This window comes from Anabrus simplex, chromosome 1 (assembly GCF_040414725.1).
Source record: "Anabrus simplex isolate iqAnaSimp1 chromosome 1, ASM4041472v1, whole genome shotgun sequence".
NCBI lineage: Eukaryota > Metazoa > Arthropoda > Insecta > Orthoptera > Tettigoniidae > Anabrus > Anabrus simplex.
The window spans coordinates 77,204,088-77,230,026 of record NC_090265.1 but is presented as its reverse complement, the minus strand read 5'-3'; the positions used below and the strand labels follow the sequence as shown (position 1 = coordinate 77,230,026).

The window sequence follows — 25,939 nt, the reverse complement described above, 5'->3', positions numbered from 1 at the left end:
TGCAATTAATTAATGAACATTCTACACACTCTCGTAATCTGCTCATTTATTCGTCACAAGAAATTAAAAAAAATATTTAACAAGAGGGATACATTCATTACAGTCCAGTATCGTACAATAAAACGTGCTAATCTTCATATGGTTTACTGCGAGCTTGGACGCAGATGGACGTCAAATTCACAGATGAAGGGTAGCTTGTTGGCGCAGGCTGTATCGGCCAAGCCTACACTCCCTTCCCAAGTTGAAAGAAATACGCAGTTTCTTGATGGTCCACCTGCATGAGATGAATGCCGTTTTGGATACCCAGTGCTAGAAAGTGGTTGACCTAAAATCAAGGAGTATTTTGTCGTATTACAATGTTAAAATTCACTTCGATACTATTTATGAACGAAAGCACTTTGCTTGAAATTGATGTTGTGATGGTGTCCGCCAGCCCACAGTGGGTCAGAACGGCAATATAGCGGGACAAATTTACAAAATTCAACATTTCCTTGCATAAATTTCTTACTTGCCAAACTGCAGGCAAATAACCAGGGATAATGAATTTCAAACTGGGTGACGACATATAAGTAGATATGGCTAAAAATAACATTGCCTACCTCCTCTTTCTGGAATAGGCTCTTTGTCTTACTACTAGTTGTGTTTTAGCAACGAATTTCGCCGGTCGCTAACCTAGTAACAGTGAATATTGAATATCTGAAATATGGAAAAGAAAGCTACAAGTATGATGCACGTAGCGCGTGATGTTCTGACTTTACAACATTTACATAGAGTTATAAAGATGTATCCAGCCATTCCTGCCTGGGTTGTGGTACCATAATATAGAACAGTTAATGAATATTAAGACTAATGTCCCAGTACGTGCACTTTCTTGCACTCTTCGTACGAAAATAACTCTGCGTGCTCCACTGCGACTCGTAATAACACACCGTGAGCTGTCTGAAGTGTTGTGATACAAGAAACAGATTGGAAACGAGCTATTTGATTCTGTATTATCAAAGATGAATTTCCGGACTGCCCTTCGGATGTTTTACAGAACCTTAAATTGACAGTGATCGTACAAATTTGAAGAGCGATGATAATGGAGTTACAGTATGAATGACTGGCGTACAAGAAAAAATGTAATTGGCTAGCAAAGGGTATTATTTTCTGAAGAAGCGCATAAAGCGGCAAGATCTAATCTTCAAATGTTTCATTCCCATTCATATTCAGAGTTGGAAGACGTAGAAAACTCTTCGAAGATAGCGGATTGGGGACTAAACGGAGAAGGTTGGTTTCTTTAATAAATTATAATTTAATTATGACCAAGGTAGATGTAACATTTTGGCAGCCGCTTTTCAGCCGGTTTGCAACATATTCGGCAGTGCCCCGAATGCCATTAATGTGGCGGACTGCAGTAGCATTGACACTATGAATTTTTTTTGGACTTATCCTTTGCATGCCTGGATCCGACTATCTGAGTGCATTTCACACATTGCATACAGGAGTGATGTCCGAAAGTGGCAAGCAAGGAAAACTGAAGTAAAACAATGGTTGGAGATTAAAAGTATGTAACTTAACTGAGATTTGGGTCGGACCAAGAGCAGGAGGCATTCATTGTTTTTGGGGCACTGTCGAATATGTTGCAAAACGGCTAAAAAACGGCTGCCAAAATGTTACATCTACCTTGGTCATAATTAAATTATAATTATAATTACACTTCAAAAGACGGAAACACAGCTCGCCGAATTCCTCAAGGCAGTATTATTAGGCATTTATGTTTTCAGATATATATTGAACCCATGACCTTTGTGCCCTAAGAACATTATGCATAATGTAACAATTAAACTAAAAGTTGGATTCTTGATAGCATGGATTTGACACGTGACGAGGGGGTGATTACCTTCGGTCCCACGCTCTGGGGTACGTGACGTCAACCACACGTGTCGACGGCGGAAGAATCTCAAGTCATTTTTATGAACTATTTCAAAGCGCGTGTACATGGCGTGACCAAGCCAAGTCAAAAAAATATAGTGCCTATCAAAGGGGGTCAATCATCTCACAAATCGAACCCGTAAAATTTTTAAATGTCCATGAACACTACCGCCAGAAATGTAGCAAGCATGTAGTCACTTTCAAAACTCTTGAAATTACAGTTTAGGTAAGTCAGAAAATTTATAGAAATTTTCTTGGCGGCAAAGGGAGATATCCGAAGAGAGGGGGTAACTGCTATAAATATGAAGGGACGCCATGACGAACTGTCCTTCTCCTGCATTTGTGATACAAAGCGGACGAAAAATTGTTGAGCTGCTCTGCGAAATCAAACAACGAAAGTAGACTGAGTTCAACTGCAGATTTCAGCCAGTGTGGCTAAGTCTTGACTCCATGAGGAGATAGTTTTCTTGAGTGAAATAATTGTACCAGATAGGACGGTCAAAGTACTGAATAAATTCTAATGTGATTAATTAATTCGTGTGCGGAAACAATTATAGTCCATCGTGTGCGCTCAACAAACAAGTGAAGGGTATTTCCTTTTTTATGCTTTATTCCAGGAAACCTGAAGAAAATAATAATAAACTGTGAAGCCGTGAATGTAAAAATGGCTAAATAAAGTGCCAGGGTCGTAGGTGAGCCCTGTGACGAACACTGGCGTGACGACATGAGGTAGGTGACTTTCCATCTTACTACCTCTTATATCTTGTCTCGTGATCTCTAAACGTGTATTTGAATGGGGATATACGACGCAGTGGTCACCCCTACTAAGTTTTGTAAATGTGAGAGTACGACTAAAAGAGTCATTTGTTTTATTTTCCACTTGGATAAAATTTTGAAGTCTTGCGAGTGCCGTATAATGTTGTAAAAGTTATTGAATAGGGTTCCGAAGTGATATCACGTCCAATGTAGATCGTCATCCGTGTGAGGGTACTGCCTATATTTTGTGATGTCAAATTAAGATGTTCATTCGACGTAAAATTTTTCTGTCTGCAATTTGACGTTAATAATAATAATCCATGGTCACTCATTTTGAATCGAGTGGAAGCGCGCTGTCGGGTGAGAACCTAGGGTGATGAATTTGGTCACGGAGAGAAACGTTTTTCTATGCCCATTTTAAACTGTGTCTGACTGACAATAAAAAGATCTAGTAGAATGTTCAGTCATTTTGTTCATAAAAATCAAGTTATTAAATACGATCTCATTTATGCGAAGTTATTCATGAGTAATGCATTGTGCGATATTAGACGTCGGGATTTCTAGTGAGGATTTTATTCCAGTTCTTTGTCGATGATAATTGTGGAGCTGGAAAACAGAGGTTAGTTTGTTGATATGAGATTTGTGAATCAGGTTGGACCTGTCATTGAAGCCGGGACACGGAAGCCCGAGGAATGTTTTATATGAGTTGAGATGAGATGTGCGAATCAGGTTAGAGTCCTGTCATTTGAAGCCGGGACATGATAGCCCGAGGAATATTTTATAATGTTGAGAATGGAAAGAAATTCATAGAAATCCATAGCGGTATCAATTGGCGACGCGTATAATTAGTGTGGGCATCTTGAAGCATAATCTGGGCATTCTGTTGGTCAGAATATCGTATTTGTTTAATTATGTCGGCAGAGTTTAAAGGGAGCATTTTGAGAAGCCAGTCAACTGTGAATAAACCAGGTGTTTCGTGTAACTGCCAAGCGAACTCGGGGGATGAGAGACCTCAGCTATGATAACGGGACAGGCTTGATATTGAGATTGTACTGTATTCTCGGCCAGGGAAAACGTTAAAATGCTGGATTTAGTTGAAATTCATAGCCGGTAATGATCTGAGTATTGTGAAATACTGTAATTGGGGACGTAATGAACATTTGAAACCACAAACTTGGAGTATAAGGAACAGAGTAACCAAATTCAGGGTTGTCCAAAATATAGAGCGATGGTCGTGATGATCGGTTTGTCTGTGAGGGGTGTGCAAAATTCATAATGGTATGACGTGACATCGTAATTATATGGCGAGTTGTTTGGTTTGTACGTAGATTCATAGGATATCCAAGTTTTGATAATGGTTAGGAGGACTAGATTAGATTTTAAAGTGTGAAATCACGAGACAGGATATATAGCTGGACATGAATTATGTAACAAACTCTTTTCCAGCCAGATAAACATCGCAATATTGAATTCACATCACAGCTGCGTAGAAATTTGTGAAGAAACCAGAGTCCACGGAGATAAAATTTGTTGTTCGTTAACATTTCGTTAAATCATTTAAATTTATTTAATTATTAAATTCAGTGAAACCGCATTTTGAATAACTTTAATCAAGCGAATAACTTGGAGATGTATTCTGGAAATTTTAGTTTGTTTTTCTGGGGGAATATTAAAATATAAAGTAACGATTAAAGGGATATATCCGAAGGAAATGGATTTTACTGCCACAAAGTTTGTGAGCATTGCTATTGTTGTAATTATTGAACTTTGATTGATTGAGCAGTGAATGTGCTGGGGATAGTAAAGTGGAAACTTTGGTCATCAACCGATGTAACTTAATTGTGTTTAGCCTTCAGCCTAGAAACTTGGATGGTCAGGGGGTCATCAACCTCAGTGACTTAGATTAGGGGCATATGCCATTGTAGCCTCATTTCCTTGCGGTCATCATCCACAATGACTTTAAAGTAACTTAGAAGATTAGATGTCGGTCCATGACATAGACGCAGGTCACATCGATTCAATTAAGGGTCCATGCCGTAGAACCACTGTGTGGCACACACCGATTGGACGGCCTTAATTATATCCAGAGTCCAGAGTTCGTGTTACGAGGGCTGGACCATAACGAATCACTATGATGGTACATGTGGTCTCACATGGAAGCCGAATTTAAGGATTTCCAGACTTTCCTTTCTTAAATGATTAATAATTGAGACAAAGGTTTCTAGTAAGAATGCCCGTCAGGCAGTTACGTTAAAGTCTCACACCAGTGTTCTGACGTTTATGTAAAAATGATTGTGGTGTCCAGTGGACACAATTGACTTCTATGATACCATTGACATAGAATGTTTCAGAATTTTCCTGAATAAATAGGAATCTTTTAAATAGACCTTTCATTCCAGTAGATAGATTAGAATTACATAACCCTACCTTTACCTCAGCAAGTGACGAAGAACCCGATACGACCCAAGAGACAGATCTCATGAACTTTGCTGATAGGTAAGGAAGGTAGGTATCCCTCAATATGGACCAAATCGTTCAATATATATATATATAAATGATATGAGTAAAGAACTCGAATAAGAGATATGGCTTCTTGTGGATGATATTATTCTGTACTGAGTAATATATGTTACAATGTTGTGAGATGGACAGCAGACAATTTTATGATGAGAAACGTGGTTAAATTCAGGTTGTGAGTTTCACAAAGAGGAAAAGACCTCTCAATTGTAATTAAAGCGTTGATGGGGCGATAGTTCCTTTTGCGGATCATTGTAAGTACCTAGGTGTTAATATAACGAAAGGTCTTCATTGGGGAAATCACATAAATGGGATTGTAAATAAAGAGTACAGATCGCTGGACATGGTTATGAGGATATTTAGGGGTTGTAGTAAGGATGTAAAGAAGAAGTCTCGGGTAAGATCGCGACTAGAGTATGGTTCCAGTGTATGGGACACTCACCAGGATTACTTCACTCAATAACTGGAAAAATCAAAAAAAAAAAGCAGCTCGATTTTTTCTGGGTGATTTTCGAAAAAACAGTAGCGTCACAAAAATTTTGCCACGTTTGGGCTTGGAAGACTTGGGGGGAAGGAGACGAGCTTCTCGAATAAGTGGTACGTTCCAAATTATCGGCAAAGAGATGGCTTGGAATGACACCAGTAGATGAATGAGTTTGAGTGGTGTCTTTAAAAGTAGGAAATATCACAATATGAAGATAAAGTTGAATTTTAAGAGGAAAAATTGGGCCAAATATTTGTTTATACGAAGGGGAGTTAGGGATTGGAATAACTTACCTAGGGAGATGTTCAATTAATTTCGTATTTCTTTGCAATCATTTAAGAAAAAGCTAGGAAAACAACAGGCAGGGAATCTGCCACTCGGGCGATTACTCTAAATGCAGATCAGTAATGATTGAATGATTGATTGATTGATTGATTGATTGATTGATTGATTGATTGATTGATTGATTGATTGATTGATTGATTGATTGATTGATTGATTGATTGATTGATTGATTGATTGATTGATTGATTGATTGATTGATTGATTGATTGATTGATTGATTGATTGATTGATTGATTGATTGATTGATTGATTGCCTTTTCTTTTTTTAGAACTAAGCGTTATGGGCTGAAATTACAGGTATGAATGAATAACTTATCAAAAGTTTTCTCACAATATTACGGACCAGATCACGTGGCTACGGGGTAAATGTCCAATCTTTCAACAAGTACGCTCTGGAAATAGCAAAATTGTATTTAGATATGTATTCATGATTTTACATCCCTTCTTCTGTCCAAAGAATACTAATTATTGGTGCAAAAGTAATACGGGTGATCTTGGTGATTGAAATGCTATAACGGAAAGGCGTATAAGCAAGAAATAAGCACTTACGAAGGTACAAGTTGGAGCCTTGCGAGAAAGGATGTTTATAATCTCTTGCTATTAAGTTCTGTCCCCATAATTTCACAGCTAACTGCAGTATCAAGGAGCAAGAATAAGAGATCATTACCATTGGACGTCCGCTGTTTGCAGAAGGAACGAAGTGTAACTAGTGCCACATCTAAGCAGGAAGGTGACGTGCACAGCGACGGCGAATGTGACGTTAATGAAAGTGACTAGAACAGTGATGAAGAAGATGATCATCCTGCAAATTAATAATAAAATAGATGTCTAACAGAGTTCCAAATAGATATGTTCGGTTGCTTCTAAAATGTAACATTTAGGATGGCTGACCACAGGGCTCGGAGAAATGTGCTGCTTTTGTTTCTCTTTCCTGTGTGACTTTTATTTTAACTTGCCTGTTTTAAAATCACACAGCACAATATTAAAGCATTATAGTACCTATTCAAATTGAATTTTATGCTAAGTAATTTCGTCCCGCTAGAATTGCATTCTGGCCCACTGTGCAGCCGAGTGGAATGAGCTAGTCTGGCCCCGTATATAAGCGAGCGACGTCACAGCTGTAGTGATGGGTTGCGTCTGGAATCGCGAAGCGTCGATTCCATATGCTTGGGGAATCGGATACCCGATTCCGGAATCGATTCCGAGAAACTAGTAACACCATCTATGATGCAGATACTTAAACATGTGCAGCATGAATGTTTTCTGTAATGTGAGTTCGTTTTGTTTTATGACCAGGTCACTCAACGAGCCATATCTGCTCCCATCAGTGTCCTGGAGTTATATACTTTAATGCGACTGTAATTTAACCAGAATGTATGATTCTCTGTTTGAAACTAATCAAATTTTATGGATTGTCAATCAATAAAAACGTGTACAAGGATTATGACATAATATAACACTACTATTTCAACAAAATACAATTGTACTAAATAGACAACTTTAGCTAGTGTTAAGCAGTGACGAAAACAAAAACAAAAGTAATTCTATCCAAACCAAAGCCTATGGTGTAACATCCCCGAAGGGACATGGCCTACCAAGCAACCGCTGCTCAGCCCGAAGGCCTGAAGATTACGAGGTGTCATTTGGTCAGCACGACGAAACTGTTCGGCCGTTATTCTTAGCTTTATATACGGGGGCTGCCAACTCAGCGTCAGATAACTCCTCAATTGCAATCACGTACTGTAGGCTGAGTAGATCTCGAACAAGCCCTCAGATTCAGGTAAAATCCCTGACTTTGCCAGAAATCGAACTCGGGTTCTCCGAGTGAGAGGCAGACACGCTACCCCTACACCGCGGGGCCGGAAGTAATCCTAACAATGTCTCATAATAATATTTAGTATTAGTATGAAATGTTCATTGCAAATTAAATGCATGTGACTTAAATGCACAGATTTTATACGTTTATTATACTAGAGATATTTGAAACCCACACGAGAAGCAGAATTAAGTAACAGCATCAATAACGTCAATCGCTACACCCAGTGTCGAAATGTGTACTGTTATTTCCAGACTACCAGGTTAAATTTTTATTTCAATATTATGTGGCACAATTTATTCATAACAACCAATAAGACATTTCATTTAAATGTACTGTATACAAAAGAAATAGTAAAAATTTCACGTTCGAATTTGCCGCAATTGTACACGGAGGGCTCACTTTAGAAACTGAACCTAGCACACTCTGGTGACGTCTTCGAGGAACTGGTTCCTTTCATGCGACATTGAGTGCGGCATCGGAGTCGTAAGAACCGATTGTCGCGATTCCAGGCGTCATTCGCGCACATCACTACACAGCTGGGCTGCTGGCCTTTGGCCGTTGCTTGCTTTTCTACTCCAGGAAGTAAAAGCTTGTATTGGAATGTGCCGGTCTCCCTCTGGTCTGTCTCTGGGAATCACTAACGATGACCAGAACACTCGAGACAATTGCGGGCTGAGAGGCACTACGTCTGCTGCTACTACTACTACTAATGATAATAATAATAAATCGAAATTTTTTATAAGAAGTGAATAAATATGGCAAGAAAGGAAAACAATAGAAATAACTGAATTATCCTACTCACCGAATATAGTTTTATATTCTCCTTCCTTTTCCTCGTCAGTGATTCCAACCCACGTATCAAAGATGCCGGGAGGTCCGGGTAGCTTGGGTTTTCGGTCTCGGTACCTCTTAACAGACTGAGCTTCATCCTCTGAATTGATAATGAGCAGATTAGTTCCGTCATCTTCACAAAACTTCTTGGCTTCGTGCCAGGACATAGCGACGGCTGGGTATTTGTAGAAGTACAATTCATCAACCAATTCGTAGTCAGCCGGAGGCTTAAAAGCGTAGTTAGACACTGAAAAGACAACAATACAAAAGGATATGAATGTGTATATACCGTACGTTGTAGCAAAAAACAAAGCGCCTACGTCGTTGACAGTCTTGTGAAACCATCATTCTTTAATATATACACCGCGCTCGATAGCTGCAGTCTTTTAAGTGCGGCCAGTATCCAGTAATCGGGAGATAGTGGGTTTGAACCCCACTGTCGGCAGCCCTGAATATGGTTTTCCGTGGTTTTCTATTTTACACCAGGCAAAAGCTGGGGCTGTATCTTAATTAAGGCCACGGCCGCTTACATCCTATTCCTAGGCGCCTTTCCCATCCCTTCGTCGCCATAAGACATATCTGTGTTGGTGCGACGTAAAGCAAGTAGCAAAAACAATTATTTAATAATTATGTCGTCAGTACATGGTTTCGAAAGATACTTGAATTCAATTTCAGCTCTAAACAATGACTTGCCATAATTTTTCGTTTCGCCAGAAAACTTATCTCAGGAGAGTACTTAATCAACTAACCCTTTTTCTTTCCAACTAAGAAAGTAAATAAATTTCACCCGATCGGGCGAGTTCGCCTTGTGGTTACGGATGCGCAGCTGTGAGCTTCCATCCGGGAAATAGTGGGTTCGAATCCCACTGTGAATAGTCCAGTAAGTGGTTTTCCGTAGCTTCCCATTTTCACACCAGACAAATGCTGGGGCTCTACATTAATTAAGGCCACGGTCGCTTCCTTCACACTCCTAGACCTTCCCTGCCCCATCGTCGCCATAAGACCTATCGCTGTCGGCGCGACGTAAAGCCAATTGTAAAAAAAATCACCCGAAAGGTACCTAAATTATACTTTTGTTTATAAATCAAAAAATAATCTCCCACGAATTTTGAATCCAATTCTTTAAGATCATTCAATGAAAGCACAAAGACAATACATTATGAACTATGGAACCATTTAAATCTTAGGAAACTCACTTCTTCAACGTGAAATAGTAGAAGACGAATTAGGAGATATTCCATAAATTTCCAGTCTCTTTGGAAGCATTAAAAAAAGACTAGGAAAACAACTGATTTCGATTCTGTCAACTGTGTGACAGCCCTTATTGAAGAAAAGTTGTAAGTTAAAAAAATACTCAACACGTACCATACGCCTCCATTTACTTATGAAAGGTCCATACTTGGGTTCACTTTAGATTATACAATTTCTTACTTTTACTCTTCTATTCCTCCTCAAGCGAAGCAAGTTCATTTTTCTAAATATCAAACTGGCTTATCACACGCTGTGAAGTGGCCTTCATTCATACAACTTACGAAGATAAAAAGGTAGCATACTATGCAGATTACAGGAAATTTATGCAGTTATATTATGTGTACACAGTAAGCAAAGCAAAGTCATCTCCGTACAGGCCATGAAGGCCCTTGGAGGGGTGGAAGGTAAAGGCTTCCACTATCCGTAACCTCGGTACCTGATGGGGTAGAGTGGTTAGCTCTACGCCCGGCCGCCTTTGCCCCCAGGAATTAACGTGGTACTCATTTTTGGTGTAGGCTGAGTGAACCTCACGGCTATATGCACCTCTGGAAGTGGAAATCTCATTTCTTAAATTTATACGACTTCCTGACGGGGATTCGAACCCACGTCCTTCCGGACGAATCGAGCACGCCTTTACCGCCTCGGCCAGGCATCCCCTTTTTGTACATGGTGTGTTTAATAAATCCGCATGTACAACTTGGTCTAATATTTTAACATGAAATCAGTAACTTTGCAACATTCTTGCGGTGACATTAAAACTAACTGGGTAATTATATTGAAAGTTGAAATTATCTAGTTATCGAGTTCTAATTATTTTGAGTATCTAGAAAACTACATAATTAAGTAATTTATGATTAAAAGTGAATCAATGTAAATAAAGTAAAATAAAATAAAATAAAAAAGTTTTTAATTGACATGGTTTGGCTATTCAATAACACATCTTTCAGCACGGAAACATACTGTTTATTTTTTATTTAAACTCCTTGGGCTTCACTTATTTATTTATTTATTTATTTATTTATTTATTTATGTCTTCTTTTACTCGGCGCGGTAAAGCTATAACGCCTTCTCTTACACTGAATGAAGTTTAACTACAATGTAATAATCTATGATCCTTATGATTGTACGAAAGCAGTAATGACACCTATCAGTAATTCAGAAAATATGAAGAACAGCAACAAATATAGAGGTATTTCATTGAGTACTGTAACAGCGGAGGTTTTCACAGAAAATTTTGAGAATAAGGTGCGTTCAATGGTGGAGAGAAAGTTGGTTGTATACCGGTGTAGTTTGGGACCACCGAAGGGCTGCCAGGAGTAGATTTTCAATATATGTCACGCAATTTTAAAATCCTACAAGACGAATAAATAGTTAAGGATTTTACGTAGATCTATTGAAGGCTTAGTTTTTCCATAGTCCACGGGAAAGGATGTTGGCTGTAATGAGGGATAATAGGATAAATGCTTCTGGCTCGGAGACTGGTTATTTGTATTTGTCCCAACACTCTCCTCTTCATATTCAGACATCACACCATACTACCAACAACCATAGAAACACGCAATAGTAATAACTTTCCTCCACATAGGGTTGACGTTAGGAAGGGCATCCGGTCGTAAAACTGGAACAAATCCCCATATGTGTGACACACTTCGCACCCGCAACCCCACAGGTGTGATAAAAAACGATAGAAGAAAAAAAATATGAATGGCAAATTCCTATGGACACAGTCTATATCTTCGCTCAAGAACCAGTACCAAGTAAGGCTAAAATTCTCATGTTACAAAGAAGGAAAAAATCATGTAAAATTTAAAAAATGTTCCACAAGGCTTAGGACTTCATGTCTTAAAGTTGTTAAAACGTTGTACACGTATTCGTCCATGTTAGTTACGCCGTACTGAACTGCTGCTTTTGGCTGTATACCTCTTAGTCACGCAGTGTTGTTTTTTTGGTGATTGTATTCACGGGCAAGGTCAGTCTGTTATGAAATGTTTGGCTGAGTACGAATGAGGTCGAATGAAGTCTAAAGAAGTTTATGCAGGCCCCTCAGTCCAGACAACCAATATATGAACAAATCGTTGGATTCAAAGGTAAAATGAAGCATGAATGGAGCGACACAAGCGCATACAACCAATTTTCATCAACTCATATGCTAGTGTGCCAGGTTTTCAGCTAAATTGCCATAGTAGGCCGAAATGATAACGCATACGCTACTCTACGAACACAAGAATGGCTTCCACGAATGAAATAATGAATACTGATTCATCCAGACTAGAGGTGTGACAAACGGTTATCTTTGTGTAACAGTGAAAAGTAACAGTGAAAAGTAACGCCCAACCTTACTCATCTTTTATTAGTCACAGCCTGGTCACGGCTTCAAGCATGTCTTCTTACAGCTGTGTTGCGAAGTCCCATTCATTCACTCACACGCGCGCGCACGCATCAATACACTGTCGAAAGTTCGCGCAGCAAAACACGCATTCCTACTTGTTATAAAGTTAACGAGAGGCAGACAACGGATGAAATGAGAAGACTACACAACGTCTTTTCTGAAATCTTGAGGAGTGAGTTTGATAATGCCCCGATCAAGGATAGAAGGCAAAATATGATCTGTCTGCCAAACCTGGACACAAACCGAGGTACAAGAGGATCGATTAAGTAAAATGAAGCAATGCTACGTTACCTTTAATATGTAATCTATGCCTTTGATGGCGAGATGTAGTGTTTACAGTGCACTATGTCTTCTGGTATGGGCTATATCAAATTTGTCTTTGACAATATGAAAGTGACTCAGGTATGAGTGATGCTAGTAATACCATTCCTTATGCAGCTAGTCCCTGTTATGAATGGTGTGAAACTATCGCTCATAGGGTTGGTTGGTGCATGCATTTCGGTGGGCTTGACAGGCTGATATGTAATAGCAACTGCTGGCTCGGTGAGGAAAGCAACGGGAAACTACCTCACTTCTCATTTCCCTAGTATACCTCTTCAGTGACGCCTAGGCTATTTATGACAGCTGTTGGCGGAGCTGCAGAGGATCAAACCAGCCTTCGGGCTGAATATCCAACATACAACAACATACATACATGTAATCTATAATACCAATATGGAACGTTAGCATACTAATTTATTCATGGTACAAGAAAAAATATACGGGTGAAACTTATATTATAACCAGCAAGATACCCGTGCTTCGCTACGGTATTATACTGAAATTTAGAATTGAATGCTTATTGTTGAAATTCGCGATCTGACACGTTTGCTGAGAGAATCCGCCAAAATTCGCAATCTGACTCGTTTTCTAATAGATAACAGCAAGTTTCCTCCCATTTTTCAATATTTCTTTCCAGCAATCGATTTCGTACTTCCCGGCCTAAATCCAGGTATTTCACCCAGCCAGTTGGGTGCCTAAATCTTTGCCACCTTTCATATAAACATTTTTTATATGGATCAAATCCTTAAGGAAATCCAGCATGGTGTTGACTTGGGTGCCTTGGCGATACTGAACCCGCGGCCGGACTGCGTTCTTAGTCACCAGGACCCGTTTCCAGCGGGGTCCGCACATTTGACGACGGTCCAGAACATTATTATTATTATTATTATTATTATTATTATTATTATTATTATTATTATTATTATTATTATTATTATTATTATTATTATAGATGTTATGGACCCCACAGCAAGATGCAAGACCGCTACTTGGCGGTAAATTACATCTGCTGCCACAGTCATTGTTGACTATGTGACCAGCACCATTGTCGTGCGTAGGCAAGGGTGCGGGATTTCTGGCGATACGAATGACATACTTCCCTGCATTATTGACCTTATTATAGAGGTGAACAATTTGACGGTCAATCTCATTCCTATCGTTTATTTCAAATGTGTTTAAATTCTTATTTATATGCCAGGAGAAACTACTGTAATCTAAGAACGTTCTCCAAAGGAAAAGATGGCTCTTGAAAACGAACCCAGGAAAGATTACAAAATGATCGGTTTATGATCAGAATAAGTACATCGAAAATATACAGCCTGTTTCCAATCATTCAACAGGGTCAGGAATGGAATGAATAAAGCCCCATCTAGCGGCGACAATAGGAATTGTGCCGGCTGCCGAAACCTGTCGCACTTCTCTGGGGGCAATGATTAATGAATGACACTTGAAATGAAATTATATTGGACAGTGTTGCTGGAATGAATGATGACAGGGAAAACCGGAGTATCCGGAGAAAAACCTGTCCCGCCTCCGTTTGGTCCAGCACGAATGTCACATAGAGAGACCGGGATTTAAACCATGGCACCCAGCTGTGAGAGGCCGGCGCGCTGCCGCCTGAGCAACGGAGGCTCCTTATAAATATATTATGAACAGTAAAATCAATTGGTCTCACCTCTTTTTACACCCCACCGCCGTTAAGTTTATTTACCCCCCCTCCCCAAAAAAACTAAAAGAAGGACCTTCAGTTTTGAGTTAAAAATAAATCACTTTTTTCACTTTCACACTCCTCCCCGGCCCCCCTCCCCCCAAGTGAAATTTCCGGCAAAAAATACTTGTTTCTTTAATAGTAAAGGATCTTCTAAATACCAATTATCACGACTCTAACTTGTTCAGTTTTTGATTTATGTGTCCTCATGAAAGGAATTCAACTCCTTTTCACTCCCGCCCCCCAAGATGGTTCTCACCGCCAAAACGGGTTTTTCTTTGTTCTTAAAGGAGATCCAAATACCAAATTTCACGTCTGTAGGTCCTAACAACTTTAGTTTTTATTACATGTAAATACTCTCATACAATTAAGTCAATTATTTTTCAATTCTTTCACCTCACCCCCCCCCCCCCATTCATTGGTTTTTCCGAGAATACGTGTTTCTTGACTTTTAAAGCAGATTCCAAATATCAAATTTCACGTCTGTAATATCTTCATTTTTGAGATAACGGTAACCTATTTAAAAGAATTCAACACCCCCCCTATACCCAAGTGGTATTTCCGAAAACTAAAAATACACGTTTCTTTATTTTTAATAGAGATAAAAAAATATCGTTTTTCACTTCTATAACTTGTTAAGTTTTTTGAAATATACTGTATGAATTCTCATTTTAAAATTTCACCCCCTTTTTAGTTCCCTTTAAGAAGAGTTTCCAAAAACAAATCACCTATGTTTCTTTACTTTTACAGGAGATTCCAAATACCACTTTTTACTTCTGTAACATTCTACATTTCTCAGATATTCTGTAGATATAGTATTTCAAAAAAATCATCCCAATTTGTCACACCTGCTTAATCACCATTAATTGGATTTTCCAGAAACAAAAATTTACATGTTTCTTTATATTTAAGGGAGATCCCAAATACCAATTTTCAGGACTGTAACATCTTCAGTTTCTGAGATTTTAGTATCCTCATTAAAGGCATTCAACCCCTTTTTCACCCCGCCTATTGGGATTTTCCGAAAACAAAAAATACGTGTTCCTGTATTTTTAAAGGAGCTACTAAATACCAATTTTTACATCTGTAAACTTTAAAGTTTTAAGATGTAGACACACATATTTTAAAAATTCAGCCCCGTTTTCACCCCCATTATTGGATTTTCCAAAAATACGTATTTTTTTATTTTTAAAGGAGATCCCAAACACCAATTTTCAGGTCTGTAATGTCTTCAGTTTCTGAGATATAAGTATCCTCATTAAGGGCATTCAACCCCTTTTTCACCCATTTTCACCCCTCCTATTGGGATTTTCCGAAAACAAAAGGTACGTGTTTCTTTATTTTTAATGAAGATTCTAAATACCAATTTTTATATCTGTAAAGTTTGAAAGTTTTGTGATATATATACACTCATTTTAAAAATTCACCCCTCTTTCAACCTCCACTATTTGGATTTTCCAAAAACAAAAAGTACATGTTTCTTTATTTTTAAAGGAGATCCCAAATACTTTTTTTCAGGTCTGTAATATCTTCAGTTTCTGAGATATAAGTATCCTCATTAAAGGCATTCAACCCATTTTTCACTCCTTTTCACCCCTTCTATTGGGATTTTCCTAAAACAAAAGAATACGTGTTTCTTTATTTTGAAAGGAGATTCTAAATACCAATTTCTACGTCTGAAAACTTTTACAGTTTCGAGATATAGATACACTCATTTTAAAAATTCACCCCCCCTTTTCACCCCCATTATTTGGATTTTCCAAAAACAAAAAAATGCGGGTTTCTTTATTTTTAAAGGAGGTTCCAAATTTAAATTTTTATGACTATAACATCTTCAGTTTTTGAGATATAAGTCTCCTCATAAAAGGTGTTCAACACCTTTTCCCTCCCTTTTCACCCCCCTTCATGGGATTTTCCGAAAACAAAAATACGTGTTTCTTTATTTTTATAGGAGATACCAAATACCAATTTTTATTACTCTAAACCTTTAGGTTTTTGAAATATAGATATTCTCTTTTTAAAAATTACCCCCCTCTTCACCCCCTTAGCGACGGAATATCCAAAAATCCTCCCTTAGCGAGCACCTACATGTTAATATGAATGTATCCCCAAATTTTAATTTCTCTATGTCCAGTAGTTTCGGCTCGGCGATGATGAATCAGTCAGTCAGTCAGTCAGTCAGTCAGTCAGTCAGTCAGTCAGTCAGTCAGTCAGGACAAGTTATTTTATATAGAGAGATGTAGGTAGCTTTGCGCGATGTCTGCGTCAACGATTACCCCTGAGGAGTTGAATATGTTATAACAGTTTACACTTTAGTTACCAGATGACAGCAGCAACTTAAATAAATACGCTATAGAGTATATTATACACTACAGTGTATTTGACTTAAAGCAATATCCTACGAAAGAGCCCTCACTTGGAAGACATGCGTACTATCTGAACTCTGAAGGTCACATTCTGCTACTAGTGTCAGTTCCCACTTTCCAGTTACTGTTTTCACTAGTACGTTATTCTCTTGTCGTTACTTGGTAACCTGATATTTTTGTCCTCGTTACATTTGTAACAGTCACAGGCATGTAACTGCTACGTTATTTTTCATCCATCTCTAATCCAGACATAGCAACGATGGAACAGGAATCCGGAAATGAGTGAGGCAGACCTATAATTTGTCCCTTTTCCTTTCCAGTGTTTTATATAACTTGCTGTAAAGAAAATCAAGCACGAATTCGGAAGAGGAATCTCAATCCAAGGAGAAGAAATTAAACCCTGAGATTTGCCGGTAATATTGTTACTTTTTTGAGTCTGCAGAAGATTTGGGAGAAATTGTTCAATGGTATGGACACAATCTTGCGGAAGGAGTACAAGATGTAGAAAGTAAATCTCAAACAAAAGTAACGGAATTCAGTCGAATGAAGTCATGTGATGCAGTAAATATCAGATTAGGGAATGAAGTCTTAAAGGAAGTGGATTAATATTGTCGCTTAGGTAAAAGAACAACTAACGAAGGCAGAAGCATTTGTTATGACAAGAATTGTGCTTACTTTGATGTACAAAATTTGAAATATATATTCGAAAATTTTCATATCGAACATGGCATGGTATAGAAGTGGAAAACGGGCAATAACTATCTTACAAATAAGTAAAATAGAATAATTTGTGTTGTGGTGTTACAGAAAAATGTTGAAGGTGAGATTAGTATATAGAATCACGAGTGAAGAAATACTGAATCGAATTGATGGGAGGAGACCTCTTTGGCGAAATGTAACCAGAAGAGATATAATAATAGGACACATCTTAAGACACCCAGGACTTATTCAAAAGGTTGTTTAGGGAAGTGTAAGCGATAAGAACCGTAGGGTTAGACCGAGGTATGAATATGAAAACCAGATTAATGTAGGATGTATTAGTTAGGTAGATATTAAAAGTTTAACACAGGATAGATTAGCTTGGAATGCTGCATGAAACCAATTTATAGACTGATGACCCATACAACAACAAACTGATTTCAAAATTGCATACCTATAGCAGTACTCCGTAGTTTATAAGTGTCCTTTCCTTGGCAAGTGGAAGTCGTCTGCGTCACGTTCATACTTATTTCCTTTGTTGCCCCAGTGGGCTCAGTTCTTTCGGCTTCGAACTGGAACAATTAATTATAAGTTACATAAATTAATTTGAAATAAATTTTAGAAGATGGAGCCCAATAATTAATGCTGCAACATAAAGGAACACATTATCTAATTATCAAGCATTTTTATACCATTTTTTTACTGTAAGTCATTGGAAATAATTACTGATGTTGAGTTCCACTAGGCCACTCATTTATGAATTAGACAGAGAAATTTCACAAGGGATAGCTGCTCTAGAACAAGGGGTACCGTTCTATAACAGCATCAAATAGATAGTAATGTACGGTACTTAATGCCGTTCCACTTTCCACCCACTTTATCCCGAATAAAATGAGCTAATATATTTTTCAATTTTGAAATTCCCCTGTTGTACAATTATCCACAACGAGGAAAGCTTTATTTTTCTTTACATATAGCTTATAAATAATTTGTAAATGTAATTTTTGTCTCGTATTGGCATCAACTCAACTAAGGTTTAGCTTGAAGGAAGAATCCCATCTTCCAATACTTATTTGCTTTTTATGGCTAGTCTATGTAAAAACAAACATATTCCAGCTTAAAGTCTAGTTAAATTAGTCATTTAATAAATTATAATTTAACAAATTAGTCATTTAACTAGATTTTAAGCTGGTATGTGTTTGTGATCACATAGATTAGCCATAAAATTTAAATAAGTATTGGAAGGTGGGATTCATCTTTCAATCTAAACCTATACCGTATGAATGAAGATTGACACATAAAAGTTTTTCTTCCTCTTAATCTGCTTACCCTCCAGGGTTGGTTTTCCCCTCGGACTCAGCGAGGGATCACATCTCCACCGCTTCGAGGGCAGTGTCCTGGAACGTGAGAAATTGGGTCAGGGGATACAACTGGGGGAATGACCAGTACCTCGCCCAGGCGGCCTCACCTGCTATGCTGAACAGGGTCCTTGCGGGGGATGGGAAGTTTGGAAGGCATAGACAAGGAAGAGGGAAGGAAGCGGCCGTGGCCTTAAGTTAGGTACCATCCTGGCATTTGCCTGGAGAAGTGGGAAACCACGGAAAACCACTTCCAGAATGGCTGAGGTGGGAATCGAACCCAACTCTACTCAGTTGACCTCTCGAGATTGAGTGAACCCCGTTCCAGCCTCGTACCACTTTTAAAATTTCGTGGCAGAGCCGGGAATCGACCCCGGGCCTCCGGGGGTGGCAGCTAATCACACTAACCACTACACCACAGAGGCGGACCACATAGAAGTTATTGATTTAAATAATCTCGGGAAACCTCTCATATGAATACAAGCCTTCCCTCATCTCTTCCTTATTTCCGTTAACGTGAATAATTGTGTTGTCTAAAGTGGTTATTGAATATACTATATAATTCATGATGACTTCGGCAAATGGGAAAAAGGGTATTGGAGTCCGTGCTTTTTATAACACACCGATATTCACTTGGAGATTAATTCCATATCCCAGCCTTAAGTAAAAAGTATCGTAACTAAACTAAGTTCATTTTCAGTTACAGATAATATCATATACATCAATGACAATTCTAACTGCCTATGAAACTACTGTAACTCTAACTTGATTATTAACGAAATTAAATCAAAAACAACGGTTTTGTATTCCGTAAATGTTGCGTCTGTCTGTTAGGTCATCATCCCAGAGGCTGGTTGGATCCTCAAATAGCACCACCCAAGGTTATGCGGTTATAAGGAAAACCCAACAACCAATGGCAGCACCAAAATGAGGCGTACTAGGCAAGATGAGGAGTGAGGTAGTTTGCCATTGCTTTCCTCACTGGGTCTGAAAGTACTATTGCAGCACGACTGACCCTATGAGCAGCACCTTTCATAACACTCAGATGCACTAATCATGCTCCGAACGTCATTACTCAGCACTACCCGTACCCCAGCAACTTCCATATTGTCACAGCCATGGATGAGACTGGGACTTCGGTGGAAGCTACACTTTACTCTGGCCTGTGCCAAGAGATGGATGCAAAAATGTTGCGTACCAAAAAGTAAATACTGTAAGTACTTCGTCCACATGAATTACAGTAGTTTATTATCGTTTGCTCTGAGCAATTCAGACCAGAAAGATGTAATTCCTTAAGAGTTGTACCGAACCCAATCATGGGTATGTTTCACGTGCCGTTTATTTCGTGTTTCCTGGACTATTGCCACAACTTTCTTAAGGTGGAAATAGGACATTTCGAACAGACACTCCTCAAGTGTAGCATAAACCCCTACGCCTGCTTTGTCTCATAACAATGAAGTAGTAGTTGGATTTGGACTGATGTTTATGGAACAATTCCTGAATCCCCAATCCCAAGCGTATATTTTATAACTGCCATGGACATATCAGGTTGATCTCTGAAGGAAAAAAATGAGTTACAACAGTATTGTATTCAAACTGTGATATAAGTTGAACGAGAAGGGGTTCAAGAAAGGGTGCCTGAATTGTAAAACTCATTACAAGATCTAAATCGATGGATTACTCAAGTACCAACAAATACTGAATTATTATAGCATTAAAAATAGAAGCTCCCAGTCCTTTGTTTTTCATTCGAAACGAAAGAACTATCTTTTATTTAAGCTCAGATCTGATTCTTTACCTCGAATTTTACACCGAACTCGGATCACTTGGATATATTTTTCTATTTTGGCAAAATCACTTACATTAACCAGGAATTGAATTCCAGCTCACGTTATAAGGAAAACTCGAGCAAATATGATAACCTCAGCACGCAGTCACCGATGGTAAACTATACCGTGTGATTCAGCTGCCCCTTTCAATGTAGTTTTATGCAACCGGTAATATCAATTCCGACCTGAAAACAGTTGCACTCCCGGTATACTCAAACAACACAGCCTGATATCTTGGTATTTACCACCTGACCATGATAGGACGCAGTAATATTACACTTGTATTAAACCCTGGAAGGCATGCGTGTGCCTTCTAGACCATGTGAACCTGACACGCCGACGAAACGATAAATTGACATTGTGACCGCAGTAAAGCTAATATATGCTCTAAGCTGCACCGTACGCTGTACAAAACCGCAGCGCAGTTGATAAAGGCAAAGGGGCTTACGTGAGGGATGGTAGGTTCGACTCCGGGGCAAAGATTCCAATATTCTTGAAACCATTTTTTAATACGTACCGCACGTAATATAAGCTCAATTTCCGCTTTCATGAAAATTGCGTGTGAATGAATGTGTTTGTGGCCCTAAGAGGGACCGATTAGTTAGCAGGCCGGACTCATACGGACCGGAAATAATAGGAGCGCAACTGCCCTGACAATGTTTTATCGCAGCAAATGCTCGATGTGATGACCGTTTTGGTTTATGCACATTCGGACTCGATTTCCAAGAGATCATCTTGCGCGCTGAAGCATTCCAGGTGTAATTGGTCGGCAGGAGTCCGTGATAAGTTATTGGACCTGATCGGGATTTTCCAGCGCTTGAGTGTAAACGACATTCTTTATGTGCCCGCACAAGACGAAGTCTAACGGCGTTAAATCCGGTGATCTGGTAGGCCAAGAAACCGGGCCTTTTCATCCTATCTATCTCCTTTGAAGTTCCTCGTTCAGATCGTCACGAACGAAGTCGAATTTGGCGTAGCTCCATCCTGTTGCAACCACATCGTCAAACGATCGTACTAGAGCATATCCTCCAGCAGCAGTGGGATTTCCTGACGCAGAAAGTGCAGGTAGCGTGGGCCCGTCCAATGGCCCTCAAAGAAATAAGATGTCCAATCAGCGATCCCCCCAAATTACACGCCACACATTCACTCCCCATCGTACTTGATGGGCCACCTGCCGCACACAGTGAGGATTGTCCGGACTCCAGTAGTGCACGTTGTGGTGACTGGCGTTCCAACGAGAAAACGAGATGTGCGATACGAATTCTGCAACATTGTCCAGTCTGCCTAACAGCCACCGACATAACTCCATTCGAGCTTCGAAATCCCGCCCATGGAGCTCTTGGTGCAGCTCAAGATAGTATGGGTGAAATTTACGCTTATGCAGTATTCGCTAGACGGACGGTCGGCTGGTGTTCACCTGTTGTACAATCGCCCTTGTACTGACGTGTGGATTATTACGAGCTGCCTCCAGAACGGCCTCTTTTCTTTCACCCAATGTAACGGGCCTATCGCGGACAGCTGGCTGCTTGGAAATCAGGCCTGTTGTCCTTAGGGGTCTTTCAACATGGTGGAATGTCGAAGCAGCCGGGTGTCGCCTGTCGGGATACCGTTCCTGGTACAGATATAGTGCCTCACACGCGTGTTGTCTTGCTTTCTCATAAATGAGGAGTATGTCAACGTGTTCCTCTGTGGAAGACATGACGAATGACAGCAGAGATTACATTCAGGCCGTAACCAGCGGTGTATATGCAGGGCACAAGATGAATGACAGCGTCGTTCTATTGTTTGAATGTGTGAAACGTGGGCCCGTGTTTACGTACTCAAAGATCAACCCATTACATAATTATTTGAATGACGGAGGATTCGAACTGCCGATTGCTACGCTTAAACCCACCCATATCTGCTACGCTACACTGCTGGTAACATGCTGGTAGTATGATGGGAGTAGAGTACGTATGCCATACAGTTCGGTGTTTAAGACATTAATTACTGCACTGTTACCTAGTTTTATAAATTGATCCCCTCTTCGTTACACCCGGTTACGAGACACGACGCATTAACATAGTTATATGGTCAAAGGACGTCGTTACATGATTTCAAGGCGTCATGTTTTGTGAGCGGACGATATAACTTGCCGGTAGGGTTTAGAATCGTATGCAAAATGTGCTCACTGGACATGTGTACCATACAGTATACCTGCAAGGGAATAGCCACCTCATAACCATCTCGCATGTTAGTTGAGTTGCATAAAACTACATGGGAAGGGGAGGCAGAATCACACGGTATAACCAGTGAAAGATCATTACTCTCAAACGTAAATAAAAGGTCACGTTTGATAAACATTACAACAAAAGAAATGGTGTAGTTTTTCTTTCGTTTAATATTAAGGTAAAACTCTCCGTAATAAAGTATCTTTTAGGCTCGTCCTATATTGAGAAAAGATGGTACCGAATGTAAGGTATGGTGTGACTGAGGAAAGAAACTTTACCCCTATTCCCCCAGACTGAACAAAAAAAATTAAATGTTTACTTCCATTTTGAAGGTCAATTTGTTTTCAGGGTTCTTTTCAAAAATGTCTGACACTGGAAGTCTTCCTGTGAATCATGGAGTACCGAGCTCGATAGCTGCAGTCGCTGAAGGGCGGCCAGTATCCAGTATTCGGCAGCCCTGAAGATGGTTTTCCGTGGTTTCCCATTTTCACACCAGGCAAATGCTGGGGCTGTACCTTAATTAAGGCCATGGCCGCTTCCTTCCAAGTCCTAGCCCTTTCCTGTTCCATCGTCGCCATAAGACCTATCTGTGTCGGTGCGACGTAAAGCCAATAGCAAAAAAAAAAAGTCATGGAGTACTGAACAACATCACTTTGTGGTTTTACGGACAGTTTTACTTTTGAAAACTTAAAATGGGGGTTACGTGACAAATTATTAATTCTCATCGTCTTAGCTCCTTGTGTTATAATTATGAACGAATCACGATCGATTAGACCAAGATTGAATTCCCGTGATGAATCTCCGTTCAGAGGAACGACACACTTTCCCTATACGCGTCGGTGGCCTGAAATAATAATAATAATAATAATAATAATAATAATAATAATAATAATAATAATAATAATAATAATAATAATAATAATAATAATAATAATCCCATAATTATATTATATTATATTATATTATATTATATTATATTATATTATATTATATTATATTATATTATATTATATTATATTATATTATATTATATTATATTATATTATATTATATTATATTATATTATATTATATTATATTAAGGTTCATGGTATGGGTTACTGCGGTCAAATCCTAGTTCGTGAACCATGGTTAACGGCTGAGTGGCCTAGTATGTGGTCCTGAGAGTCGGGATACCAGTTACTATGGAATGGGAGTGGGCATCTCGGACGTACTGTTTTCTGAGTCATGGCCCGGTGGATTGTATAATCCTACCCGCCTGAGCACCCAACAGGGGCCCTGTGGGGGGATGGTAAGTTTGGAAGTGATAGCAAGGAAGAGGGAAGGAAGCGGTTGTGGTCTTAAGTTAGGTGCCATCCTGGCATTTGCCTGGACGAGAAGGGAGGAATCACGGAAAACCACTTCGAGGATGGATGAGGTGGGAATCGAACACTCCTCTACTCAGTTGACCTCCCGAGGCTGAGTGGACCCCGTTCCAGTCTTTGTATCATTTTTTCAAATCTCGTAGCAGAACCTGGAATCGAACTCGGGCCTCTACGGATGGCAGCTAATCAGGCTAACCACTACACCACAGAGGCGGACTATAGCCTTACTCATTGTCCAAATGCTCAGCTACGAGACTTTGGATTAGGAGGGTACTGGATTCGATTCCAGGCTGGATGAGGTATTTAGCGCAATAATTTTGCAGCAAGCGCTTGACTCTTTGGGGTATACACTCGCATTTTGTGTTAGATATGGAATTTGAAAAGTGTGGCACAAATATTCCTGCAAAATCCTATATTCTGGAAGATATACACAGAAGTAGCCTAATTCAAACCCAGGCCGAAAGCACGGTGTTTGTACTGTGGACTATGGCAACTGTAGTATATTAGGCGCACGCAGAGTTCTTGACCTTCCAAGCAGCCTGTACGTGTTCGACCTGGCAAGCATATGTCGCCAGTCTGAATCTCAGCTGTTATCATGGTGAGACCGTTATTATTTTCGTATGTAAAAAGTTCTGGTTTCATCTTAATGTTCGTGTGAACAGTTATAACTCTCGCCATTGGTGTGCCGAAAACCCTAATGGTTTTCATGAAATCCCTCATTATGATAGGAAGATTGGTGTGTGGTGTGCTGTTAGTGCAAGAAGAATAATTGGGCCTATTTTTTCGAGTCGACAATAAATGCAGAGAGGTACCTAGGTGATATTTTGACGCCATTTCTAACAATAGTGAACGGAAGAAGAAAAATCGGAAGTGTTCGCAGACAGAGTGATCAGTGCTGATCTATTACCCCCTCGTTGTCCAGATCTAACAGTGTGATTTTTTTCTTGTGTGGTCAACTGGAGGAAAATATGTACCGAAGAAATACTCGCCCATTTCAGGAACTGAAGGAAAACATTAGGAATGTAATCAGAAACATTATACTGGCAGAACTCACTCAGGGAGGACGATACTTCGAGAATCTTTTATCAGTTAAAATTGTACATAATATTGTATACAAGCTTAAAGCAGGGCAGCTACGTGCGAAATAAGCTCGGCCAAGGGAGCTGCCGTAGCGCAGAGTACAAACACCGTGCGATCGGTCAGGGTTTATAAGAGAGACCCTGTACAATGCAGGGCCTCTCAGAGTGCATGCACTGTGCACGGTGCAAAAGAAAACTTCGCTTGGTTGACCAGTGTGCAGACCCCCACTCCTCGATTTGGAGCAATAGCGCTGTCTCTCTCTTTCCTCACGCCTATCTCGCTCGCTCCGCCTGTCTCCCTCTACCCCACTTGCTCCGTAATGCTTCAAATCCGAGTAGCCCAGAGACGAAGCGTTGGTCCGAGGGGAGCCGAGCGGGAACGATGCACAGTGCACGGAGCCCTTGCGCTTTGATTTGCACGCGTGAGATTTTGGGCGTTTGAGAGGCCCTGATACATAATGACCAATACCTCGTTAAGTACGGTTAGGAGAATAGATGAATATTGGAGTATAAAACAAGAAAATATTAAATTAAAATGTAAAATAAGTAAACTGGGATGTTCCAGAAATGCGTACTTACCGACGTGATCCAATGACCCGTGAGATTTCGTCGGCTGGTGACAATGATGTTCAGTTCCGTATCTGAGCCACATTCTTCGGTGAGAACATATGATCTGTAGAGTATCACCATTAGAAGAACA

At 39.6% G+C, this 25,939-nt stretch overlaps 1 protein-coding gene across 1 annotated transcript; it reads right to left on the bottom strand.

Moving 5' to 3' along the window:
• Positions 1-28: 28 nt before the first annotated feature.
• LOC136861507 (hemolymph lipopolysaccharide-binding protein) lies at positions 29-25,939 on the bottom strand. Its single transcript, XM_067138826.2, has 4 exons — positions 25,819-25,939; positions 17,855-17,972; positions 8,638-8,913; positions 29-325 (listed from the first exon to the last, which is right to left on the bottom strand). The coding sequence occupies exons 1-4, from the start codon at positions 25,927-25,929 to the stop codon at positions 144-146; spliced, it is 687 nt and encodes a 228-aa protein (XP_066994927.2). The 5' UTR covers positions 25,930-25,939; the 3' UTR covers positions 29-143.